The 26,114-nt window shown below is 30.8% G+C and overlaps 4 protein-coding genes and 1 long non-coding RNA gene across 12 annotated transcripts; 1 reads left to right on the forward strand and 4 right to left on the reverse strand.

Annotated features, from left to right (window-relative positions):
- The first annotated feature begins 127 nt into the window (after positions 1-127).
- LOC107015591 (uncharacterized protein At4g14342) lies at positions 128-4,222 on the forward strand. 2 transcript variants are annotated; one of them, XM_015215905.2, is made up of 4 exons: positions 128-240; positions 528-613; positions 2,293-2,416; positions 3,979-4,222. In XM_015215905.2, the coding sequence occupies exons 1-4, from the start codon at positions 235-237 to the stop codon at positions 4,024-4,026; spliced, it is 264 nt and encodes an 87-aa protein (XP_015071391.1). In that variant the 5' UTR covers positions 128-234; the 3' UTR covers positions 4,027-4,222. The 2 variants fall into 2 exon arrangements, with proteins under 2 accessions (XP_015071391.1, XP_015071392.1); XM_015215906.2 differs by lacking the exon at positions 128-240 and having other exon boundaries at positions 522-613.
- A 323-nt stretch (positions 4,223-4,545) lies between these two features.
- On the reverse strand, positions 4,546-11,863 carry LOC107015590 (UPF0481 protein At3g47200-like). 3 transcript variants are annotated; one of them, XM_027916527.1, is made up of 4 exons: positions 7,379-10,078; positions 6,891-6,986; positions 6,112-6,206; positions 4,546-5,954 (listed from the first exon to the last, which is right to left on the reverse strand). In XM_027916527.1, exons 3-4 carry the CDS (start codon positions 6,181-6,183, stop codon positions 4,602-4,604), a joined length of 1,425 nt encoding a protein of 474 aa, XP_027772328.1. In that variant the 5' UTR covers positions 6,184-6,206; positions 6,891-6,986; positions 7,379-10,078; the 3' UTR covers positions 4,546-4,601. The 3 variants fall into 3 exon arrangements, with proteins under 3 accessions (XP_027772328.1, XP_015071390.1, XP_027772329.1); XM_015215904.2 differs by lacking the exons at positions 6,891-6,986; positions 7,379-10,078 and adding an exon at positions 11,696-11,863; XM_027916528.1 differs by lacking the exon at positions 7,379-10,078 and having other exon boundaries at positions 6,891-7,002.
- A 1,129-nt stretch (positions 11,864-12,992) lies between these two features.
- Positions 12,993-15,835, reverse strand: LOC107015593. The gene is made up of 3 exons (XR_001456358.2): positions 15,527-15,835; positions 14,293-14,387; positions 12,993-13,377 (listed from the first exon to the last, which is right to left on the reverse strand). It is a non-coding gene; the product is annotated as an uncharacterized LOC107015593 (long non-coding RNA).
- A 1,033-nt stretch (positions 15,836-16,868) lies between these two features.
- Positions 16,869-19,945, reverse strand: LOC107015592 (putative UPF0481 protein At3g02645). 2 transcript variants are annotated; one of them, XM_015215909.2, is made up of 3 exons: positions 19,709-19,945; positions 18,356-18,441; positions 16,869-18,271 (listed from the first exon to the last, which is right to left on the reverse strand). In XM_015215909.2, exons 2-3 carry the CDS (start codon positions 18,416-18,418, stop codon positions 16,973-16,975), a joined length of 1,362 nt encoding a protein of 453 aa, XP_015071395.1. In that variant the 5' UTR covers positions 18,419-18,441; positions 19,709-19,945; the 3' UTR covers positions 16,869-16,972. The 2 variants fall into 2 exon arrangements, with proteins under 2 accessions (XP_015071395.1, XP_015071394.1); XM_015215908.2 differs by having other exon boundaries at positions 16,869-18,277; positions 19,709-19,944.
- A 1,128-nt stretch (positions 19,946-21,073) lies between these two features.
- On the reverse strand, positions 21,074-24,144 carry LOC107015594 (putative UPF0481 protein At3g02645). Of its 4 annotated transcripts, none has more exons than XM_015215911.2 (3): positions 24,032-24,144; positions 22,722-22,822; positions 21,074-22,432 (listed from the first exon to the last, which is right to left on the reverse strand). In XM_015215911.2, exons 2-3 carry the CDS (start codon positions 22,797-22,799, stop codon positions 21,155-21,157), a joined length of 1,356 nt encoding a protein of 451 aa, XP_015071397.1. In that variant the 5' UTR covers positions 22,800-22,822; positions 24,032-24,144; the 3' UTR covers positions 21,074-21,154. The 4 variants fall into 4 exon arrangements, with proteins under 4 accessions (XP_015071397.1, XP_015071396.1, XP_027772331.1 ...); XM_015215910.2 differs by having other exon boundaries at positions 21,074-22,438; XM_027916530.1 differs by lacking the exon at positions 24,032-24,144 and adding an exon at positions 23,434-23,922.
- Between the last annotated feature and the right edge of the window lie 1,970 nt (positions 24,145-26,114).

A 26,114-nucleotide genomic window follows, 5' to 3' on the forward strand; every position in this document is an offset into this window, starting at 1 on the left:
ATTATATAAAATATTAAAAGATACTTCATAAGTTATTTTCTAAATTTGATATACGACTTTTAATTCAAATAATAAAAAAAAAATCTCGAAAAATATAAAAATGATCAAACGGGTCGGGTTGTTCTATGAACCAACCCGTTTGCCGCCAATAAAACCCAGCTCTATATCTATAAATATGCCGAAACTGTAACCCTTTGAACTAAATCATCGCTCTGTTTTTCAACTGTGCGAAAAATGCAGGTAAATTCATAAATTAGTATTTTCAGTTTCGATTACTCGAAGATTTGCATACGCTCTATGCTCGTTACGATTATACGGATATGTTGTTGTTGTTTGTTTGTTAAACTTCTCAAATTCAATCTCAGTTTCAATTTGTTTATATATTTGATTATTGTTATCTTCCACCAAGACCCAATTTTTTCCCCACCTGGAACCCTAGTTTATTTAATTTTGTTTGAAATTTTACTCTGTTTGTTAGTTTGTTGGATGAATATGTGATTAAAGTGTGTTTAATTTTCTGGATGCAGGCTAGTGATAGGTTCAATATCAACTCTCAGCTTGAGCACTTGCAAGCTAAATACGTTGGAACAGGACATGCCGACTTGACTCGATTGTAAGTTTTTTTTTTGTTGTTGATGGAAGTAAGGGGAATTTGTTAGAAGCCATAAAAAGATGCAAGAAATAGACAAAAATAGGTAGTTAGGTTCATAACTAAGGTGAGGGAGCTAATGAAATTTAAAAGAGATTGCATTATTTATAGGGTGAGATAGTTTTAGCTGAAAAGATTAACTTAGCATCTAGCCTTGAGGAGAGTAGGTTGGAGTTGAGATGCTATGAAAAGGCCCCTGTTCAAATACAACAAAATATTAATACTGTGATCGTTCTCCAGATCTTTTCGATGGCTTTGCCAACTCCCCTAAAACACTAGCACTAGCTTTCAAAGGCTAACTTCAATAGTGTTCTCAAAGGTGCGCTTAAAGCATGCTTTAGCCTGGTTGAGCGCTTTGTATTGTTTAATGTGTGCTTCAATGTCCTCGTCAAGCCACTAAGAAATACTTTTCCTTGACAATGAGGCCGACATTATTATTATTTTTTTCAATTTATTTATCCATATATTTGTTTTTTGTACTTATAATTATTAGTCTTGGACTAAGCATAAATATTTGTATTTTTCTTCATTTGCACCTTTTTTCATTAGATCCCATGCTTTGCGCTTAAAGTCCCAATTGACCTTAGAACTTTTTTTTAAAAAATGTTTTTTACATTTGTTAACGCGGGATTTAATGTTTGTGGCATCGCCCATTTCAGACCAAAAATAAAATAGAAGAGGCTCCATACATCCTTTGCAATTGAACAGTGAAGGGGAAAGTGGTTGGTACTTTCTGCATACTGCTGGCACATGTAGTATCTGTTTAGTAGAACAATTTTCCTCTTGCAGAAGTTTTCATGAGTGAGACATACCCCCTTAGAGCTAACTAGGTGAAGCAAATCACCTTGTTAGGCACCTTAGTTCTCCAAATATGCATTTAGAGCTAGTTAATAATCATTATATTCTGAGCACAATGGTGTTTGTAACCATCTCTAAAGTCTAATCTGAAGCACTTGAATGCTTTCATGCGTTTTTGGTTATTTTTATTTGATTTATCATAAATATGAAGCATTTGAATGCCTCAGAGAATATATGAATGAAGTTGAGAATCAATTAGACAAAAGGATAACGATCTTAAGAATTCATGAAGTCTATGAATATATGTCAAGACAATTTGAAGAATTGTGTAATGCTAAACAGTTAACTATTCTTGCACACCTCAACAAAATGGTGTAACTGAAAGGAGGAATAGGACACTATTGGACATGAAAGCAAATTTACCGATCTCCTTCTGGGAAAATGTCTTATTGACTGCAACCTACATGTTAAATAAAGTGACTTCTAAGAAATGTATCTTTATAGATACTCAGAACACTCCAAAAGGTATGTGTTTATTAGTGAATCAGAAGATGGAAATATTACTGAAATTGAATCATGATGTCACACTTCTAGAAAATGATTTTCCAAGGAATTAGAGCCCTCTTTATGAACTGCTGAATCACGAGACACATGTTGTTTTGGCATGTTTGGAACTACCTATTTCTGCTTTCCTTGAAATTGAGGTTCTTTATTCTAACTATGATTTTGTAGGTGGATTATCTATAGTCTCTGTTTGACATTTATTGACTGTGTTTAGAGTTTATTATTTTAGTCTAACAACTTCAGAGATACTGATGTTTTTGGATTTTCTTTATTTGTCTTAGTGAGTGGGCAGTGAACATTCAGCGTGACAGTTACGCATCTTATGTTGGACACTACCCAATGTTGGCATATTTTGCCATTGCAGAAAATGAATCAATCGGAAGAGAGCGCTACAATTTTATGCAGGTTTGTACTTGTTAAAGATGCTTATATTGTTTTGCAGTTACTTTGATTCTTAGATCTTAATATGCTGGGCTTGCGTAAGGCAGGTTTTTAACTGCTTTTAGTGTACAGTTCTGTCTTTTATTCACCAACTAGTTAATGGAAGTTGCTGCTTTGATGTTAAGACTATAGGTTGCATTGCAGAACAAGCTGTAGCACTTCTTGATGCCCTTTTTTGTTTAGAGTCCTCTTTCAGTGAAAGTATTTAGCCATTCAATGCAAGGTTTTCTAGTGCTTTTTCTTTTAGGATTTGACTACCATGTGTTACATTTTGCACTTAATGGATGCTCAAGCGTAATGGCTTCTTAGACATGGCTAGTAAGTAACTAATATAAAGACTAGGACTCATTTGAGGCTACTAAGTAACTAAAGGTTCAGCAATAGCTTTAGAAAAATCGTTACAAAAAGGTTGTCACATATTTGGCGCAAGTCCATAAATCCTTAGCGACCCAAAATACACACATACTTCGATTTTTCATGCTGTATTGTACTCTTTTGTGGTACTGATCTTCATTTTCTGTGTAGTTGTACCTGGGAATTTCTTTCAGCGAGTGTTGAAACAAAGTGATGTTTTTTTTTGTATAGCTTGCTCTCTTTTCTTTTTTTACTTTTGGGAAAAGATGGAATACTTGGTTTTGATCAAAACAGATGGATTTATTGCATTTTCAGATGCTTGTGTGGAGTCATGAGTTAAGTGTTTGTTCTCTGGCTTAATAATGGAAGTTTTGTCCCATTTTAGCCCAAGAAAACAAACATATCCATGTTTGCTGATACTAAGGGTATAAATGATGAAGTTCATAATAAAAAGCTAGATATAGTCAACTTGTTTGTTAGAAACCATCAAGTGATCAAGATAACAGAAAGATATGAACTCTAGTAGTAAGTAGCACAGGGTAGCTACATCTAATGTGGAAGGAACATCTTTTGGAAAGGAAGAAAACATGAAGTCCTTTTGACTGACGTGTTCAAAATGGAGTTTTTGGGAGTACATACTAGCTAGTACAACCTTCCACAGGTAGAAGTTTTGAAAAATGACCATCTTGCGAATGTCTTAACTACAATGATGGTAGAGCTCCCATTAGACTACCTGTTTCTCTTCTTGTCATCTTAGAGGTTATACTTTGTTCAACACAACTTCTTTTGCTATGTTGCCACTTAAAAAAGTTCAATGGACAGAGGTTGTTCAAAAAATATAAAGAAAGGAGACTTCTCTCCAATGTATACTCTTTCGGAAAGGATACAGTAGACATGCAGATGCAGCTGTCATGAAGCTAACGACATAATCCCACTTGTGAATGTTTACATGACCAGCTGTTGAATGCAATAACTTTTGAGCTACTAATATGGAGGGCCAACCACTTCCTAAATATTTCAGTGTCGATGGAAGCCTTAGCTGTTTCACGTATAAGACATAATTTCCTGAATATCGCTAATTTATTTTATGAATATATGTTCTGTGAGTATGCATCCTTGATTTTGGTCTTCCACAATTACTCACAATCCCGTATTTACTTGTGCTTGTGCAGAAAATGCTTTTGCCTTGTGGTCTTCCACCTGAAAGGGAAGACGACTAAGAGTTGCAACAGGTAGCACCCTTTCAGACCTAAACCTTGCTGCTTTAATCTCCCGTTCATAACATGTAAGGTTGATTTGATATCAAAGATTTGACTTGTATTAATCTGAGTGATCTAGCAAAAGCACATTTTGAGTTGTTTTTTCCATGTTCAACTAACATATATATGCATTTTAAGTTCATAGTTGTTTTTTTCATGCTCAAGTGCGTAAGATATGTGTCGAACACCGAGTAACTGCTATATAGTTGTGGTAAATGTTTTTGGTAGAAATCCAGTTGGAATATTTGAACTTTAACCCCCCAAAATATCCATATGGCCAGCTGCTGTCTAGAAATATCACACTGAGGGCTTGAAACCACATTGTGCAATCTATATTGAAGGTTCTAATGTGTTGGCTTCCGTAGTGGATAAAGTTATCTGATACATGTTGGTATAGGAGGTTACGTGAATAGATATTTGAAATAAACTAAAATAGCATTCAACTATTAGAACTCAGTACAAAAGGGGGACATGAAAAACTCATAAGCTCATCAACATGTATACTTGCAAAATTACAATTGGGACAATCATGAGAATTACTTCTTAACGGGACCTGTGAAAGCTAGTATAGTCTGTATAGCTGTGAGTATGAGGAGTATGATGGCTGCCACAGTTGAAGCTCCTACCCAAGGATTACTAAAATAATTGTGCTTCAAATTTGCCTTCATTCTATTCCATGGTCTTTTACAATGTTCAATTGCTTTTATGCATTCTTCTTTGAAATAGAATTCGGAATAGATAAAAACTCCACTTCCGATTTTGTTGAAGAGGCTAGCCACCTCGTTGTCCTCTCCTATCCAGTTCTCTGTGATTCCTTTTTGGCGAAGTAAAGTCACATCTTTGTCTGAATCGATAAGATAATCCATGAAAGTTGTAAAATCACTGAAATATTTTGGCATCACATCAGATGATTGTTGCTCATAAGCAATGAGATTTCGTAGGAGGATTTCTGTATCATCTTCGACTCGAAAACTAGGGATTTTCATCAATCCATTCTCGAACTTTATACTATTAAATAAATTTGTGTTATCGCCAAGTTTATCTTCCTTAACGAAGGTAACTCCAGCTTCGAAAAGCTCTGTTGCATTTGGCATGACCTTATGAGATATTGTGCTGTCTTTTGAGTCTTCCATTGGATTCCCATGACATGAAAATATGTGTACTACATGAAGTAAATGTTTGATATTTTCTGCATCATATTCTATCTCTTCAGAGGATTCAAGGGTCATTTTTGGCCAGTTAACAAAAAAGGTAAACACATTATTCACCTGTATTGCCAATGGTAATTCATCATCTTGCTTTGTCATGCCATGAAGCTTGTCGAGGACAAAGAAAGGAAGTTGATTTTCTAGTAACATCAAATCTCGAAATATGTAACAATCATGAACATTGATAATTTCTTCTTCTTCTTCTGGATATATTTTACAACACTCTCGAATAAACTCAACCACAAAACAACCATCAAGCAATAACATTTGGCAAAAATGTTTGTCATTACCAAGGTCTTCTATATCTTCATAACACTTTATTGCTTCCTCCTTCAGTTCTTTCAATTCATTGATACACCTTTCCACATCAAGCCCCTCTTTTCGTTGAAGAAACCGTCTTAGGTATGATAGTTTGTGCTTTTCCATTGAACGAAGTTGAGGATTTTTCTTATGGTAAGGACCAATAGAGATCATCTTTGGTGTATAAGCATCTGGATTTGACTCACTTAGCCCTACGATTACTTTGAATATGGTACAAGATTTAATAGACGAATTGTCTAAATCCTCAAACATTTCATCAAAGATTTGATTTGTAGATTTCTTTGTTTGTGACCCTGATGGATCATGACCGTTTGTTTCCTTTATATGGATTAAATGATCCACTTTCCTCCCTTCTTCTATCTGTAACAAGATAAGAGTCATGACACGATGAATATTTGTAAAGATCGATGCATATGTTAAAATTTCATGACTAGTGAACGTGTTAGGACGATGAGATAGACCTAAAATCACATCGAAGAAAGTGAAAAAAACTTTTTAATATAGTTGAGAGAGAGACCTCATCATTTTCACTTTGAGGAAGCAGTGGAATTTGGTCATCTATTGAAGTCATCTCAATAGAGTGTGCCATCCCTTTTTCTTCAACTCTAATTCCTACAAAAGACCAAATTAATGACAAATTGAGTTGAGGGACTATTAGATATACAACCACATTTTATTTTATTGAAAAATCATGGAGGATTGTTAAAAACATATGTAATAGACATTTTCAACATAATTCAACTATTCAATGAGTTTTCTTTTTATACATGCATCTCAAAAATTTTAAAAAAATTCTTTGTATAAAAGATTTAAAAATTACCTGATTTGGCTGTTCATAAATTGAAAATGGACTAGTTGGAGTGTACTTGAATATTAACTTCTCTATGAGTACTTATATATAGATTTTTTCCTTTGTGTAATTGCTAGCCTACCTATATTGCTAACATGAAATAATGTGCATTTTTAAAAAAGTATAATAGAAAAAATAAAGCTTTAGTATTATGGAAAATAAAGTGTAATGGCATTACATTTTACAGATCATAGAATAAAGTGTAATGACATTATTATATTTAAGAAAACATATGATAGATAAACTCTTAACAGTGTGAATCAAAAATATATATGTACAGCTGGATTTAATTATCGTATTCACATATTTTCTTTGAATATAGTACATGATTTAACCGATAAATTGTCTAAATTTACCCTTTTTGTTAACACGATAAATTAAAATAAAATAAAATCTAACAATAACTTTTTTATTTAAAGTAATTTATATATATAGTTGAGAGATACCTTATCTTGTTTGGTTTGAAGAAAGCAATAAAATTTGGTTTTCTATTGAGGTGATCTCAATGGAGTGTGTCATCCTTCTTTCTTCAACTCTAATTTCTACAAAAAAAATAAATAAAAAATAAACGAATAAAAAAATTTCATTTTTTTTTAATTTTTTTTATTTATATGTTATTAATACAAATCATTGCAGAATTTGTGGAAGGAGAAGAGAAAGCAAAAAAAAAGGGAAATTAATTTCAATTTTCATGTTAAATTACTGGCTTTATGAATTCTATATACATGTCTTGTCATAACATCTAAAAAATTAACTATAATCTTTAAAAAATAAAAATTTCAGGAAGGAATATATACATAATGGCCTAATAAATAAATAATGTAACATGAGGTAGTAAATTAAGCATAAATTAATAAAATATAAAGGGTGCATGTGTTAAAGCTAAGGTGCAATATATATATATATAATGTATAAAACATTTAAAAATAATTACCTCTTTCATTTATAAATTGAAAATGGACTTGTTGGAGTGTAGTTGAGTTTCTTCTTAAATTCTTCTTTGCTCAACTTTTATGAAGGTGAAGGATGAGAGATGGAGAAAATAAATTTATATATAGATTTTCCTTTGGGTGATTTGCAAGCCTCTCTATATTACTAACATGAAATAAAGTTCCTTTTGAGAAAAGTATCATATAATATAAAACTTTAGTGTCATAGAATAAAGTGTAATGACATTTATATTTAAGATAACATATCATAGAATAACACTTTTAAGTGTGTCTTGAATCCACCACTTATTCTAAAAATTTGACATCAAAGTTTTTTTTAAGGACACTTTTAGGGTGCGTTTGGTACGATACGGAAATATGTTATTTGTTTTGGACAATGAGTGAGTTTTTTTATCCATTTTTTAATATTCGAAAAAGGCCAAAGGGTTAACAGTATCCTTCAATTATTGAAAATAAATCAAATATATCCTTTGTTTAATTTTTTAGGGTAAAAATATTATAGTGACTCACTTTTACCTCTCAAAACTAACAAATGACACGTCATTAGAAAAATCACATAATATAAATTTATTTCGCTGACTTGAAAATTTCAAATGGAAAAACGTCTAAACACAATTTTTTCCCGTACCTTCCACCTCTCTTTTTTGTTCAGATGCAAAAAGTCTAAACATAATGTTGGCTTTAGGCCTCCAAACTTGTTGTGACAATCCTGATTAAGCTCATCAACACTACAATTAAGACCATTACTACTTACTTAACAAAACTTTTGAAAGCTAGAATAGCCTGTATAGTTGTGACTATGAGGAGTATGATGGCTGCCACATTTGAAGCTCCTACTCAAGGACTACTAAAATAATTGTGCGTCAAACTTGCTTTCATTCTATATATTCCATGACTTTTCACAATGTTCAATTGTTTTTTTTTGAATTCTTCTTTGTAATAGAAGTTAGAATTAACATCGATCCTATTTTCGCTTCTGTTGAAGATGGTAGTAACTTTATTGACATCTCCCATCTAGTTCACCAGGGATGACATGACAGTGTTATAAAAAAAAAACATGTGTTTTAGGCCCTCAGATTTAAGAGGCCTCATTTAGCTTAGTAGGAATCTAGGTTATTGGGTGTTTTGTACATTAATATTTTCAAGGTAGTTATGAAAAATGAGTGGGTTTTCAATTTTTTGGATAAATAAAAAAAATATAATCAGGTAAATTATTTAGATGATGTCATGTGTCATCTGTTAGTCTTAAGGGTACAGACGATCCAAAATATTGATGGTAAGGATATATACAATCTTAAAGTATAACGTAGGCGGTATCAACAAACCATTTATGATATTTTAGAGATATATTTATTCTTTTTCCCTATATTTAATAACAATAAAGTCGAGACGTGTTTAAAAAAATTTAGAAGTCAACAAGGAATAATTGTGTACCAATTGATATGATTATTATCTACATAAAAATAATAATTAGTTGTAATGATTCTAAAGTGTCATTTTTGGAAATTTTAGAATAATATCATTTTAACCCTCCCGATAGTTGTCTCAAGTCATATTTGATAAGTTTATGAAGTTGATTTTGAAATTTGATTAGAAAGTAGAGATTATTTGAAAGTTTTAGAGTTGTGGAGACTTAAAGTGATTAAAAATGAATATTAGTAACAATCGAAGTTACGAGTCTCATAATGGGAGTTCGTTATATCTATCAACTTCGGAATGTAGAATTTGATATAGGAGTATAATTGTCTTATGTTACAGAGTTGTTATGAGGATTTGGACCCTAAAGTTGGAAGTTAAGTTATATTTAGGTCAAGAATTAATTTTGGTCAACATTTGGAGTTCAGACGCTCGAATGGAGTTATCAACGGTCTCATTGGATTTAGAGGATGATTTTACCCTTGGGTGAGGTCTTGGTTTCAATTTCAGAGGTTCAGAGGGTATTTTGGTATTTCCGAATAAAAATTAGTTTATTGCGGTTTTCTAAGGTTTCGGGTCAAGAAACTTTAACTCTGAAACGTCGAGTTTAGTTTTGTAGCTATCTGATTTGTGTATTTAGAGTTCCGAACACACAAATTGTCATGCCCGAGCCTACACCCCGTACATGGCAGATACTTGAGAATCATTGATGGCCCAATCTAACTCTTTGCCTGATTTAACTTTTAGCGGAAGACTTACTCATAATAATTGCCACTATAACCTTGTTTTGTAGTAGTGCTTGTTAGTTTTTGGTAAAAATTCAGTTTTAATGTTTGAATTGAATTAGTTTTATGCCAAGGACAAATGGAGATCAATATTGGCATATAAGCATCTGCATTTGATTTTCGTAAAATTTGATATCAAGTTTAGCTGAAGAAAAACACTTTTAAGGTGTGCTTGATACAACAAGAGATGATACTTGAATATCTTATTTATGAATTGAGCTACTTAACGACTTTTGATGGTGGTAAGTTACAAATATAGATACTCGAAATATAATACATATTAACATTCAACTAGAAAACCCAATACAAAATTGGCAATGGTAATTCATCATCTTGCTTTGTCATGCCATGAAGCTTGTCGAGGACAAAGAAAGGAAGTTGATTTTCTAGTAACATCAAAAAACTAATGCATATACCTTCGTTGTTTAGTAACATTTTGTTTGGATCATTGTTACCGTTTTATAATGTATTGTATTGTATTGTACTGTATTGTACTGTATTGTATGGTAGATACAATGTTTGACTAGATTGTACTATTTATTTGTTGTTTAGTGGTTTGATTATATCGTACTGTATTGTAATTTATAAATTTACTTAAATGTCCTTAATTATTCTAGGGTAGGAGGTTTGACTAGATTTAAATAATTAAGGTAAAGGGTAAAATAGTATTTTAAAATATGATGTAAAGATATAACTGAAAAAAGAAATTAAGTAACAATGGGAACACACCAAATTGGTTGTTCCATAAAATAGGGGTTTCCATTGTTACGTAACAACGAAATTCAACAATACAGTATAATACATTTTAAGTAACAATCAAAACAAACATTGTAGGTATAGTAACAATACAATACAATACAATTGATAGCAATGATCCAAACATAGTATAAATGATGCATATTTACCCGTTTTGTAAATAGAATGAATTAAAAAAATATAAAATTAATTTTTAATTTCAAAAATATCATGTGACTTTAAAAAATTACCCCTCCAAACCGGACTCAAATAAAATAATTGTAAAACCACGATTATATGGAAATAGTCTAAAAAATTCTATAATCTCTTGAAATTCATGCACATATATAGCAAAAGATTATATTGTTGATTGCCAAAAGAAAAATGAGTTAATGAAATAAAAAAATTAATTTATATAGTTGAAAGTTGTTTTCTTTTTTTTTAAAAAATTGATCGAAATAAGGCATTATTTGAAAACAATTTATCAAAATAATACATTTTTTTCTGAAATTTTACAAAATTAGAAGAAAAATATTTCTTAATAATGTTTTGGCTTTATTTCATTCAATAGAATTCAATGACAAAAAGATAAAGGTCTGACAGAGTAAATAAATATAAAATGTTATTATTAATAACGTTTTATAATTCGTCACTCTGAGACACGTTTTCCAGGTAATTATGTTACTCGCAATAACGTTGGAGGCAAAGGCAAAGGCAAATTAAAGGATCATTCATAGACTCAAGGTTGAGATTTGAGAATTCATCATCTTTTTGTAAACATAGGAAAATTTAGTTGATATTCTACGGAGTAGACTATAGACTTAATAATCTTTTACAAGAAAAATATATATATGTAAAAGTCACTAGAATTCTAAAGAAACATTACTACCAGTAACGTTTTAGCAATAATAAATTGATAGTATTTTAGCAAAGAACGAGAAAATGCAGAAAATTACCAATTTAGTTTGGCTGTTTCTTCTTTTGTGTTAACATATAAACCCATAAATGGTGTTTACCAATGACCACTTATTCATATTATTATTATTGTTTCCAATAATCTTCATGAAAAGACAATCACGATTCAGGTAGAGTCATAAAAAAACTTATTTATGATCTGCTTATTTTCAAGTACGTATCATCCAAGTCTACTTATTTTGTTCTGTATACATATCTTGAAGGCATGAAATTAAAAAAAATAAAAAATTTGAAATTTGAAATATTTCCTTATTTGTGGTTTAGTTAATTTTTGATGTATTTTTTAATTAAAATGTACTGATAGGAAGATGTGTAGGACATAAATTAAGGTAGAATATTAGCAGGTAAGAGTGCGACCATACGAGTAAGTATACGACATTTATAAATTACCTGATTCAAAATGGACTAGTTGAATTGTACTTGAGTTTCTTTTTAATTTCTTTTTCTCTGCTCAACTTTTATGAAGGTGAAGGAATATGAGAGAGGGTGAATATTAAATTGTATATGGGTATACTATATATAGATTAATTGCAAACCTGCCTATATTACTAACATGAAATTGTGTGCATTTTGAGTAAAGTATAATGGAATGAATAAAATTTTAAGTATCATAGAATAAAGTGTATATAGACATTATATTTAAGAAAATATATCATAGAATAACATTTTGAGTGTGTGTTCAAGCCACTATTTATTCTAAAATTTGGTAAGTGTTTAGGGTGTGTTCAGTATGATGGAAGATTTGCTATTTTTTTATGAAAATATGTAAGATTCTTATTTATTTTTAATGTTTGATAAATAAGTTAAATATAATATTTGTATAAAATCTAAGCAAGCACGATTAAAATCGGCATGGGGGTTAAGGATGTGAGGGTAGTGGGGATGAGGACTATAGGCGTATTCAAATTTCAATAGGATAAGTGCATTATTTTAAAAAGGACTATCTACGATATATTTTCTTAGATTGGAGAGAAGAAACCATTTTGTGTAGTTGATTTTTCTCGTTAAGAATTTGATTCAAAAATTAACAATGTGCTCCGTTTCACTATACTTTCCTTTAGGGGTGGGCATTCAATATTCGACTTGGGATTTTCAAATTTTAGATTTGAGTTAAAAATAGGTATCATCCATCAATTTTTTTAAATTTTGATTCGATAATTCGGTAACCTTTAAAATAAACTTTGGTTTGGTAATTGGTATGATATCCAGAAATACCTTATTGAAGTTAAAGACAATTGTATTACAAAGTTAATACTATTTATCCAATTATTTTTATTTTTTGTATGTGAAAGCACGATATAATAAAAAAATTAACAAGTAAGAAAACATTAAGAAGAACAAATAGACACACTGACAAGTAATGAAAAACTCATAAGAAAATTACATGAATGGAGTAAACAACACTAGAATTACCACTTACTTAATTATACTTACGATAGCAAGAACAGTCTGTATAGTTGTGAGTATGAGGAGTATAATGACTGTCAGAGTTGAAGCTCCTACCCAAGGACTACTAAAATAATTGTGCTTTAAACTTGCCCACCTTCTGCTCCATCGATTTTCATCACAATGTTTAACCACATTTGTGAATTCTTGTTTGAAATAGAAGTTGGAATAAACAGTAACCCCGTTTCCGATTTTGTTGAAGAGGCTAGCCACTTCTTTGTCCTCTCCCATCCAGTTTGCTACGGCGGAGCAAATTCACATCTTTATCTGAGTCGATAAGATGATCCATGAAAGTTGCATAATCACTGAAATATAGATATTCTAAATCAGTTGATTGTTGCTCATAAGCAATGAAATTTGGCAGGAGGGTTTCAGTACTATCCACCACATCAATAGAAGGTATTGTCATCAATCCATTCTCAAACTTAATATCAAATAAACTTGTTTCATGACAAATTTCAGCAATAGAGACCATCTTTGGTGTATAGGCATCTGAATTTGATTCACGTAGTCACTTTAAATATGGTACTCGATTGTAAGGATGATTTGTCCAAATCCTTAAACATTTCATCAAAGATTTGATTTATTTGAGGCCCTGATGGATGCATTTTACTTTCTTTTTCTATCTGTAAATGAAGAGCTTAAGAAACTTTAAAAATGTTTATTAAAAGCACTATGCAATAAACAAACAATAGTTTAACAAATTATGCATATTCACCTTTCAAAATGAGATATTCTATCACAAAGTCAAATTAATTAAAATGTAAAATACTGAAAAAAGTATCAAATTAAATATTGATTGACGATAAAAATAATAATTTAACAATGATTAAGAATCTTATAAATAACGATATTTTTTTTTTATGTCTATTCAACTCTTGCTTCTCCTGGATTTTTCATTGCTATCTATGATTTCGTGTATGATAGCTAAGGTTCGGTCAATATTAGATTTGGTCGCTTATTTTATAAAATTTATATCATATCAATTTTTAATAATTTTGTTTTATTTCACAATTTGTAGTTTAGTTAATTTTTAATATTTTTTTTGAAAAATATTATGATAGAAATATGTGTAGGATGTAAATTATGATAGAATATTAATAGGTAGGAGTGAGACCATAATAGTAAGCAGGACTACATTTTCTTGTTACCCTTACTCGTAGTCATAGGACTGTACAATCTTGTAGTTTCTTAATTATTCTTTTAATTTTTATTGCTATCTATGATTTCGTATAGCTCAATTATATAATATTATTTTATTGGACTAGTGTTCTGCTATACTATCGAAAACATATTGAAAATAGCCTTTTTATCTTAATTCTGAGGTAGATGCAAGGTTTGTATACACTCTATCCTCAGACCCCACTTTGTAGGATAAGAGTCATTGCTAAAATTCAACACGTTCACACGATGAATATTTGTAAAGATCGATGCATATGTTAAAATTTCATGACTAGTGAATGTGTTAGGACGATGAGATAGACCTAAAATCACATCGAAGAAAGTGAAAAAAAACTTTTTAATATAGTTGAGAGAGAGACCTCATCATTTTCACTTTGAGGAAGCAGTGGAATTTGGTCATCTATTGAAGTCATCTCAATAGAGTGTGCCATCCCTTTTTCTTCAACTCTAATTCCTACAAAAGACCAAATTAATGACAAATTGAGTTGAGGGACTATTAGATATATAACCACATTTTATATTATTGAAAAATCATGGAGGATTGTTAAAAACATATGTAATAGAAACATAATTCAACTATTCAATGAGTTTTTTTTTATACAAATGCATCTCAAAAGTTTTTAAAAAAATCTTTGTATAAAACAATTAAAAATTACCTGATTTGGCTGTTCATAGATTGAAAATGGACTAGTTGGAGTGCACTTGAATATAAACTTCTCTATGAGTTCTTATATATAGATTTGCCTTTCTGTAATTGCTAGCCTACCTATATTGCTAACATGAAATAATGTGCACTTTAAAAAAACTATAATAGAAAAAATAAAGCTTTAGTATTCTTTAACTTTTGTTGTTATTTATGGTTTCGTGTAGTTCAATTATAATTTTATTTTATTAAACTAGTGTTCTGGTATATTATCAAAAATGTATTGAAAATAACCTCTTTATTTTAACTCTGAGGTATAGACAAGGTTTGTGTATACTCTATCCTCAGACCCCACGTTGTAGGACTATACTGGATATGTTGTGTTGTAGTTATGTAAGAGTCAAAAATAGAAGTTAGAACACGATACTGAATATACTTTCGTAAAATTTTAATTTGATAAAATCTCTCTAGACACTCTTTATAAATTAAAAAAGTGATAGATGAATCAAGAAACATGAAAGACGACAATAATGTAATTCTATCCCATTATTTTACATGCAGTGATGTAAAATATGGAATTAAACAAAGATAAATTGAAATGAGGAGTTCAAAAACTGAGTGTCTACTAAAATACATCCAATAAGAAAAATTTAAATCATATATTAAAGTAAATATATCTAATATCTTACAACTTACTACTCGAATTAATAAAATACCTCGTAATCAAGATAAGTAGCAGACTAGTATTTGGTTTAGGAGATGGAACTTTAGGTACAATTGAGACAATTACTACTTAATCACATTTATCTAGAATGTTGGTTATTAAATATCCATATTATATTATTACCGTTAAATATAATATAATAGCAATTATAATTAATATGTTCACAATTTTTTTTATTTGTTATAGTGTATTGGATAGGATGTTGTATAAGACATTTAAAAATTACCTGATTCAAAATGGACTAGTTGGATTGCACTTGAGTTTCTTCTTAAATTATTTTGCTCCGCTCAACTTTTATGAAGGTGAAGGAATATGAGAGATGGTGAATATTAAATTGTATATGGGCTTACTATATATAGATTAATTGCAAACCTACCTATATTACTTACATGAAATTGTGTGCATTTTGAGTAAAGTATAATAGAATAAATAAAGTTTAAGTATAATAGAATAAAGTGTATATAGACATTATATTTAAGAAAACATATCATAGAATAACACTTTGAGTGTATGTTCAAGCCACTATTTATTCTAAAATTTGATATCAAGTATAATTGAAGAACAAAAGTTTTAGGGTGTGATCAGTATGATAGAAACTTTGCTATTTTTTCTAGAAAATATGGGAGTTTCTTATTTATATTTAATGTTTGATAAATAAGTTAAGTATAATATTTGGAAATAATATTTGTATAAAATCTACGCAAGCACAATTAAGGTCGGATGGGGGTTAAGGATGTGAGGATAGTGGAGATGATGACTATAGGCGTATGTATCCAAATTTCAATAGGATAAGTGCATTATTTTGAAAAGGACTATCTACGATATATTTTCTTAGATTGGAGAGAAGAAACCATTTTGAGCAGTTGATTTTCCTAGTTAAGAATTTGATCCAAGAATCGACAATATGCTCTATTTCACTATACTTGCCTTTAAGGGTGGGCGTTCAGTATTCGACTTGGGATTTTCGAATTTTAGATTTGATAATTCGGGAATTGTTGTTAAAAATAGATACCAACCATCAGTTTTTAAAATTTTGGTTCGATAATTCGGTAACATTTAAATTCAACTTTAGTATGGTACGGTATTCAGAAATACCATACCATACTAAAAAATTTATTCAAATACTAAAAAAACGAACTGAAATCTGAAAATCTAAAAACAATCGTGAAAATTGAGAAAAAAATAACAACTTGTACATTGATGCCATTCTGGTAGAGCTTTTTAAGGAATTAAATCAAAATTTAATCTCACGTAAACTAATTGGAGAGATTTAAGGCAACTAACTAATCTGAATATTTTTTAGGGAAAAGGATCTGATATGCCCCTCAACTTTGTCATTTTGAGCTGATATACCCCTCGTTATAAAAGTGGCTCATATATTCATTTGCTACGAAGTTCGTTTGTAGCAAATGAACTACAAACCTAATAAACTTGATATAGATGAAGTATATACTGACTATTTAATTTCTATCAACTTAAATAATTTTGGATATGAAATCTTCTCGATGTTCTTTTGATATGTAATTTCCTCGAAACAATTTATGTTTGCAGTATGTCAAATTTTAAAGAAAAAAGGAACATTTTTTAGTAATTCGCATTCATTAATGAAATTCAATACAAAGTAGGAAATTAATGAAAAACACATTAATACTACAATTGATACGATTACTACTTACTTAATGGAACCTGTGAAAGCTAGAATAGTCTGTATAGTTGTGAGTATGAGAAGTATGATGGCTGCCACAGTTGAAGCTCCTACCCAAGGACTACTAAAATAATTGCGCAGCAAATTTGCCATCAACCTATTAAATCTTTTTTGACAGTGTTGAGATGCTTTTAAGCATTCATTATCATAATAAAAGGTGGAATACATAGTGACCCCATTTCCGATTTTGTTGAAGAGGCTAGACACGTCTTTGTTCTCTCCCATCCGGCGTTTTATGATTCCTTTCTGGCGAAGTAAATTGACATCTTTGTCTGAGTCGATAAGGTGATCCATGAAAACTGCAAAGTCACTGAAATATTTAGGTTGTACTTCCAATGATAGTTGTTCGTAAGCAATGAGATTTCGCAGGAAGGATTCTGTTTCATCTACGACTTCAAAACAAGGGATTGTCATCAGTCCATCCTCAAACTTAATATCAAACAAATTTGTATTACTATTTGTATGATTTGAAAACCTAACTCCAGCTTCAGAAAGCTCAGTTGCATTTGGCATGGCCTTAGTCCACGTTGTGTCGTCTTTTGATGTTTTCGTGAGGTTCCCATGACATGAATGTATGTGTACTGCATGAAGTAAATGTTTGATATCACCTGTTTTAGATACTACTAAGGGTGAATCGGTATGTTCATTGATTTTGAAGTCAACAAAAAAAGTAGACGAGATCGCAGCTTTTATTGCCAATGGGATATCATCATCTTGCTTTGTCATCTCATGAAGCCTGTTGAGGACAAAGAAAGGAAGTTGGTTTTCTAGTAACATCAAATCTCGGAGTATTTGAATATATATGCAACCAATGTCACTTTTGGTGATTTCGTCTTCTTGTCTTGGGCCTATCTCAACACGCTCTCGAATAAATTCAACCACAAAACAACCATCAAGTAACAACATCTCGCAAAATTCGCCGCTTCCAATATTGAGGTCTTCTATATCATCGTAACAATTCCTTGCTTCCTCCTCCAACCCCTTGATGCAACTATCCACATCAAGCCTCTCGTTTCGTCTAAGAAACCGTTTTAGGTACAATAATTTGTACTTTTCCATTGTACGAAGTTGAGGATTTTTCCTATGATAAGGACCAATAGAGACCATCTTTGGTGTATAAGCATCTGGATTTGATTCACGTAGCCCCACATTTACTTTGAATATGCTCATTGGTTTAACACGCAATTTGTATAAATTCTCAAATCTTTCAACTAATATCTCCTTTATGTTGAGTATTAAAGGATCCACTTTCCTCCCTCCTTCTGTCTGTAACTAAAAGAGAAAAATGTTTATTAGAACCACTTACTCATCTATGTTCTTTGTCCCTAAAATTATAGTTGAGAGAAAAACCTCATCTTGATAAGTTTGAGAAAGCAGTGGAATTTGATCATCTATTTCAATGGAGTGTTCCATCCCTTTTTCTTGAACGATAAATCCTACAAAAAACACATTCTTTGTAATTAGATACCATGACTATTATTGTTAAGTATCTATTTAAGAAGGAAAATGTTTTTCGTTGAAAATTTTTCCTTAAAAAATATGTTGATTTCTAACTTATTTTCTCATGTTTGGTTGGTGAGTGAAAAATATTTCCTATTATTTGATTAATGAATGAAAATATTTTTTTCTCTAGAATTTATCTTTTATTTTATGAATAGAGAGTAGAAAATCTCTTTAGGAAAATAGTTTCTAACATAAAAATCAACCTCACCCCAACGACCGATTCGAGACTAATCCCCATGACCGATTCGTGATCCCACATCAATCCCCAACTTAGGAGACCCTAACTCCTAATCCAAAACTTGGTATTCGAATTGAGACCCGACCCTGACCCTAACATCTGATCCAAAACTTGACTTCAACTCCCAATTCGAGACTCGATCCCAACCTTGACACCCGAACCAACACAAGACCCCGACTATCTATTCAAAATCCAACTCTGAGACCTAAACCTAACTTTTGCCCGAGACCTAACATTCAAATAACGACCCGACCCCGACACTTGCACCGACATTTGATATGGGATCTGGCCCCGACTCCCGATCTAGAACTCAACTTTCGAACGGAGACGGCGGGACCCAACTCGACTTCCGACCCAAGATTCAACTTCCAAATTGAGATTCGACCCTGACTATCAAATCAGGACTCGGGTCCACCCCAACTGGGAACCTGACTTCCGTATCGTGATTTGAATTTCTTATTTTAAAAAAATTAACTTTTTTTGGGGGGTGGGGTAGTAGGGAGTTGAGATAAGAGTGGAATGAAAATAACTGAAGTAGTAATTCTATCCCATTATTTTACATGCAGTGATGTAAAATATGGAATTAAACAAAGATAAATTGAAATGAGGAATTCAAAAACTGAGTGTCTACTAAAATACAAAATACATGCAATAAGAAAAATTTAAATCATATATTAAATTAAAGATATCTAATATCTTACAACTTACTACTCGAATTAATAAAATACCTCGTAATCAAGATAAGTAGCAGACTAGTATTTGGTTTAGGAGATGGAACTTTAGGTACAATTGAGACAATTACTACTTAATCACATTTATCTAGAATGTTGGTTATTAAATATCCATATTATATTATTACCGTTAAATATAATATAATAGCAATTATAATTAATATGTTCACAATTTTTTTTATTTGTTATAGTGTATTGGATAGGATGTTGTATAAGACATTTAAAAATTACCTGATTCAAAATGGACTAGTTGGATTGCACTTGAGTTTCTTCTTAAATTATTTTGCTCCGCTCAACTTTTATGAAGGTGAAGGAATATGAGAGATGGTGAATATTAAATTGTATATGGGCTTACTATATATAGATTAATTGCAAACCTACCTATATTACTTACATGAAATTGTGTGCATTTTGAGTAAAGTATAATAGAATAAATAAAGTTTAAGTATAATAGAATAAAGTGTATATAGACATTATATTTAAGAAAACATATCATAGAATAACACTTTGAGTGTATGTTCAAGCCACTATTTATTCTAAAATTTGATATCAAGTATAATTGAAGAACAAAAGTTTTAGGGTGTGATCAGTATGATAGAAACTTTGCTATTTTTTCTAGAAAATATGGGAGTTTCTTATTTATATTTAATGTTTGATAAATAAGTTAAGTATAATATTTGGAAATAATATTTGTATAAAATCTACGCAAGCACAATTAAGGTCGGATGGGGGTTAAGGATGTGAGGATAGTGGAGATGATGACTATAGGCGTATGTATCCAAATTTCAATAGGATAAGTGCATTATTTTGAAAAGGACTATCTACGATATATTTTCTTAGATTGGAGAGAAGAAACCATTTTGAGCAGTTGATTTTCCTAGTTAAGAATTTGATCCAAGAATCGACAATATGCTCTATTTCACTATACTTGCCTTTAAGGGTGGGCGTTCAGTATTCGACTTGGGATTTTCGAATTTTAGATTTGATAATTCGGGAATTGTTGTTAAAAATAGATACCAACCATCAGTTTTTAAAATTTTGGTTCGATAATTCGGTAACATTTAAATTCAACTTTAGTATGGTACGGTATTCAGAAATACCATACCATACTAAAAAATTTATTCAAATACTAAAAAAACGAACTGAAATCTGAAAATCTAAAAACAATCGTGAAAATTGAGAAAAAAATAACAACTTGTACATTGATGCCATTCTGGTAGAGCTTTTTAAGGAATTAAATCAAAATTTAATCTCACGTAAACTAATTGGAGAGATTTAAGGCAACTAACTAATCTGAATATTTTTTAGGGAAAAGGATCTGATATGCCCCTCAACTTTGTCATTTTGAGCTGATATACCCCTCGTTATAAAAGTGGCTCATATATTCATTTGCTACGAAGTTCGTTTGTAGCAAATGAACTACAAACCTAATAAACTTGATATAGATGAAGTATATACTGACTATTTAATTTCTATCAACTTAAATAATTTTGGATATGAAATCTTCTCGATGTTCTTTTGATATGTAATTTCCTCGAAACAATTTATGTTTGCAGTATGTCAAATTTTAAAGAAAAAAGGAACATTTTTTAGTAATTCGCATTCATTAATGAAATTCAATACAAAGTAGGAAATTAATGAAAAACACATTAATACTACAATTGATACGATTACTACTTACTTAATGGAACCTGTGAAAGCTAGAATAGTCTGTATAGTTGTGAGTATGAGAAGTATGATGGCTGCCACAGTTGAAGCTCCTACCCAAGGACTACTAAAATAATTGCGCAGCAAATTTGCCATCAACCTATTAAATCTTTTTTGACAGTGTTGAGATGCTTTTAAGCATTCATTATCATAATAAAAGGTGGAATACATAGTGACCCCATTTCCGATTTTGTTGAAGAGGCTAGACACGTCTTTGTTCTCTCCCATCCGGCGTTTTATGATTCCTTTCTGGCGAAGTAAATTGACATCTTTGTCTGAGTCGATAAGGTGATCCATGAAAACTGCAAAGTCACTGAAATATTTAGGTTGTACTTCCAATGATAGTTGTTCGTAAGCAATGAGATTTCGCAGGAAGGATTCTGTTTCATCTGCGACTTTAAAACAAGGGATTGTCATCAATCCATCCTCAAACTTAATATCAAACAAATTGTTATTACTATTCGTATGATTTGAAAACCTAACTCCAGCTTCAGAAAGCTCAGTTGCATTTGGCATGGCCTTACTCCACGTTGTGTCGTCTTTTGATGTTTTCGTGGGGTTCCCATGACATGAAAGTATGTGTACTGCATGAAGTAAATGTTTGATATCACCTGCGTTAGATGCTATCTTTTTTAAGGGTTCATACTTACGTTGATTGATCAATTTTTCCAAGTCAACAAAAAAAGTAAATGAGATCACAGCTTGTATTGCCAATGGGAGTTCATCATCTTGCTTTGTCTTCTCATGAAGCTTGTTGAGGACAAAGAAAGGAAGTTGGTTTTCTAGTAACATCAAATCTCGGAGTATTTGATTATATATGCAACCAATGTCACTTTTGATGATTTCGTCTTCTTGTCTTGGGCCTATCTCAAAACGCTCTCGAATAAACTCAACCACAAAACAACCATCAAGTAATAACATCTCGCAAAATTCGCGGCTTCCAATACTGAGGTCTTCTATATCATCGTAACAATTCCTTGCTTCCTCCTCCAACCCCTTGATGCAACTATCCACATCAATCCTCTCCTTTCGTCTAAGAAACCGTCGTAGGTACAATAGTTTGTTCTTTTGCATTGGACGAAATTGAGGTTTTCCATTATGGTAAGGACCAATAGAGACCATCTTTGGTGTATAAGCATCTGGATTTGATTCACGTAGCCCCACATTCACTTTGAATATGCTAATTGGTTTAACACGCGAATTGAATAAATTCTCAAATAAAGGATCCACTTTCCTCCCTCCTTCTATCTGTAACTAAAAGAGTAAAATGTTTATTAGAACCAAATTTTTTTAGTTAAGTGTAAAAGGTCTCAATTTTGTAGATCGAATATATGTCTCGATAAAAAACAAATTAGTGCATATATACCTTCTTTCTTTCTTTATGCATTTTATAAACATGATGAACTAAGAATTTTGTAATTCTAAAAATATCATTTTACTTTAAAAACTTACTCATCTATGTTCTTTGTCCCTAAAATTATAGGAAAGGAAATAATCTAAAAAATTATATATTTGTATAGTTGAGAGAAAAAAAAACCTCATCTTGATAAGTTTGGAACTCATAAGTTTGAGGAACCAGTGGAATTTGATCATCTATTTCAATGGAGTGTTCCATCCCTTTTTCTTGAACGATAAATCCTACAAAAAACACATTCTTTGTAATTAGATACCATGACTATTATTGTTATTATCCAAAGCAATACATTAATGGCAAATTGAGGGAGTATTAGACACTTAATTTCAGAAAAAAAATACTAAGAATAATGTGTATTGTATACCTTAAAGGGGTTGTTTGGTAGCATATTAAAGTTACGCAGGTATCAGTAATGTAGGGATTAGATATAACTTATGAGGAAATCTATATACTTTCTCTGTTTCAAAAAGAATGCCCTAGTTTGACTTGGAACAGAGTTTAAGAAAAGAAAGGAGATTTTTTAATCTTGTGGTTCTAAATTAAAGTTATGTCAAATGTACCAAAATGCCTTTTAATCTTGTGGTCTTAAACATGTCACGTGGAAAGTTAAAGTTAAGGTGTTGCCAAAAAAGGAAAGGGGTCATTTTTTTTAAATAAACTAAAAATGAAATAGGGACATTATTTTTGAAACGGAGGGAGTATTATTTTATGTATGTATTATTAATATGTAAATATTAGTTATTCATGCACAAGTTATTCTATTCTATCTCGCATAAAATAATATATAGATTCTTTCATATCTTATAATACATATATATCTTATACGCCCCCATACATGGTCTTACGACTTTGCGGAGACCTGTGTTTTTGGTAAACTGTCGCCCAGGCCTGGTCACTGCGACCTCCTTTGTGAGGAGGCACCCCTTATCCGGAAGTTACGGGGCTATTTTTCTAAATTGTCAAACAAATGTCACATTAATTTTCTATCTACCTACCAATTAACACCATATAAATTATACAAAGTGAATAACTTTTTTCTTATTAAGTTACTAAATGAATATACTAGCTACTAAAACGATCGCTAATATTTCGCATCTTTATATATTTCCTTCGTTTAAAAAAGAATGACCTTTTTCTTTTTTCTGGAAACATTTTGATTTCAACTTTTCACGTGACATGTACATATTACATGACTTTAATTTAGAACCACAAGATTCAAAAGTCTTCTTTATATTCTTAGATTTCCTGTCAAGTCAAATCAGATCATTCATTATGAAACGGAGGAAATAATTTTTAAAGTAGCTGGTTATTGTGTAAAAATATTTAAAGTTGTAGTAGGTAGTACACAAAAAAAAATAACGATAACTAAGAAAATCTTATATAAAATGATTATCCATATGTAAAATAATATAATTATAAATTGATATTATTACCTCTTTGGTTTGGTTGTTTCTTCTTTTGTATTTATTCAACTCTTGCTTCTCCAGGATTTTATAGAGGAAAAAAAGAAGAGAGATTGATAAATACTGTTAATTGTAGGGTAGGGGTGTCAATGTTAGGTTCGATCGATTATTTTATAAAATTTATATCATATCAACTTTTGATTATTTTGTTTTACATCATTAACATTACTCTTGACTTCTTTTTGATATTTTTAGGGGTGTCAAAAATGAACTCAAACATAGGTAATCCGTCTAGAATTTTAAGGGTTGAGCTGAAGATAATTTGAATAGGGTTCAATCTCAACCCATTCAAGCTTAACTCATTTGAAGAGAATTCTCAATTGAGCCCAATTCGTTCACTAATTTCACCCGTTTTAAAACTTTTTATTAAGATGTGTTCGTATATTGAAGGTATGAATTTACATCTATTTAACATCTTTTAGGATTTGTCTATCTATTTGTTACTGTTTTAACAAAAAATTCTTGAGTGTAATTCAAATTGTGATTATAAAAGTTAAATATCAATATGTTAAATTATTGAGATTAATCGGGTCAAATTGGGCGCGTCAAGACCCAACCCGTTCTTTAGCCCATTTGAGCCCAAAGTAAACTTGGGCGGGTCAAGACCCAACCCAATTTCTATTCAACCCATTATAATATTTTCAATTTCAACCCAACCCGCCCATTTGACACCCTTAGATATTTCTATGGTTTGGTTATTTTTTATATATTTTTGTTAAAACGTTATGATAGGAAGGGGTGGAAGATACAAATAAGGGTAGAAGGCCGTAAGAAGGAAGGAATGCAACCATACTACAGTAAAATCTATATAAATTAATACTCGATAAATTAATAATATCTCTAAAATAATATTTTTCTCCAGCTCTGACTTGTGTCATAGAAAAAGTCATCAATTTCGATAAGATAGATAATATATTTTCAGAAGACCCCTATATATATATATGGTCCCATTAATATCATAAATTAATAATTCTTTAAAAGTACAAATATATCTAAGACAATTTAGTAAACTGTAATTCTATTGTGTTCTCTTTTTTCTTAAAATTTAAATCTAGTTGAAGCTCATCCCTAACTTTTCTTATTGAATCTAAGAGCTCTGATCCTGCATTTCAAACTGTATCATAAAATTGTGAAGAGTCTAGATGCGATAAGTGTTTTCTTACGCGTAACTGGTTCCAAAGTATAGTATCATCTTCAACTTCATCATCTCATTATTTTTTTGGTGGTATCCACAATTTCTTCTATGTTCTGTACTTCTTAAATTGTTTCACTGTCACTCGAATAATCCAATAGGTTATTGACATCCATTTTATTTTGGTAACCGAAACCATTAATCAATGACCTCAAGTTCATTCGTGAGGTTTTCACAAGTAGGTTCTTTCAAATTCTCTGAGATTGTATCGCCTGAACGAATTTTACAGTGTCAAAAATTATATGTGATTATCTCTTGCCGAACATTTTTCGTCCAAACAGGGACTGCAAAATTGACAACATCCAAAGTATTAATCTTTAGTGGATCAGTTCCACTACATAGTCTTTTAATATCCTACAATGAAATATCTTGAAAACTTTTATTATCCCAACATCACAAGAATGAAATTAGTAAGATACAATAATTTTGATGTATTCGCTGTACTTTATGTATCATATTTTTTTATGTGAAATCAATAAATATGATACATAAATTAGTAAGATACAATGATTTTGATTTATTCAAAATTAACCTTCATTAAAACTTAAATCATTCTTTAAATTAATATATATATATATATATATATATATATATATATATTATCGATTACATAATATCTCTATAAAATAATAAAATGTCATGATCCAACTATATTAAATTATAGAGATTTTACCGTAGTAAAAAGGACTACATTTTCTTGTTGCTGTTAATAGAAGTCATAGGACTATTCTTGTAATTTCTTATTCTTCGACTTCTAGCTATTGCTATTTATGATTTCGTGTAGTTCAATTATAATATTATTTTGTTGTAGTACTGTTATGCTACACTATTTTTTTTTTAAAAAAAAACTATCTATTGCTT

The sequence above is a fragment of the Solanum pennellii genome, chromosome 4, assembly GCF_001406875.1.
Source record: "Solanum pennellii chromosome 4, SPENNV200".
Taxonomy (NCBI): domain Eukaryota; kingdom Viridiplantae; phylum Streptophyta; class Magnoliopsida; order Solanales; family Solanaceae; genus Solanum; species Solanum pennellii.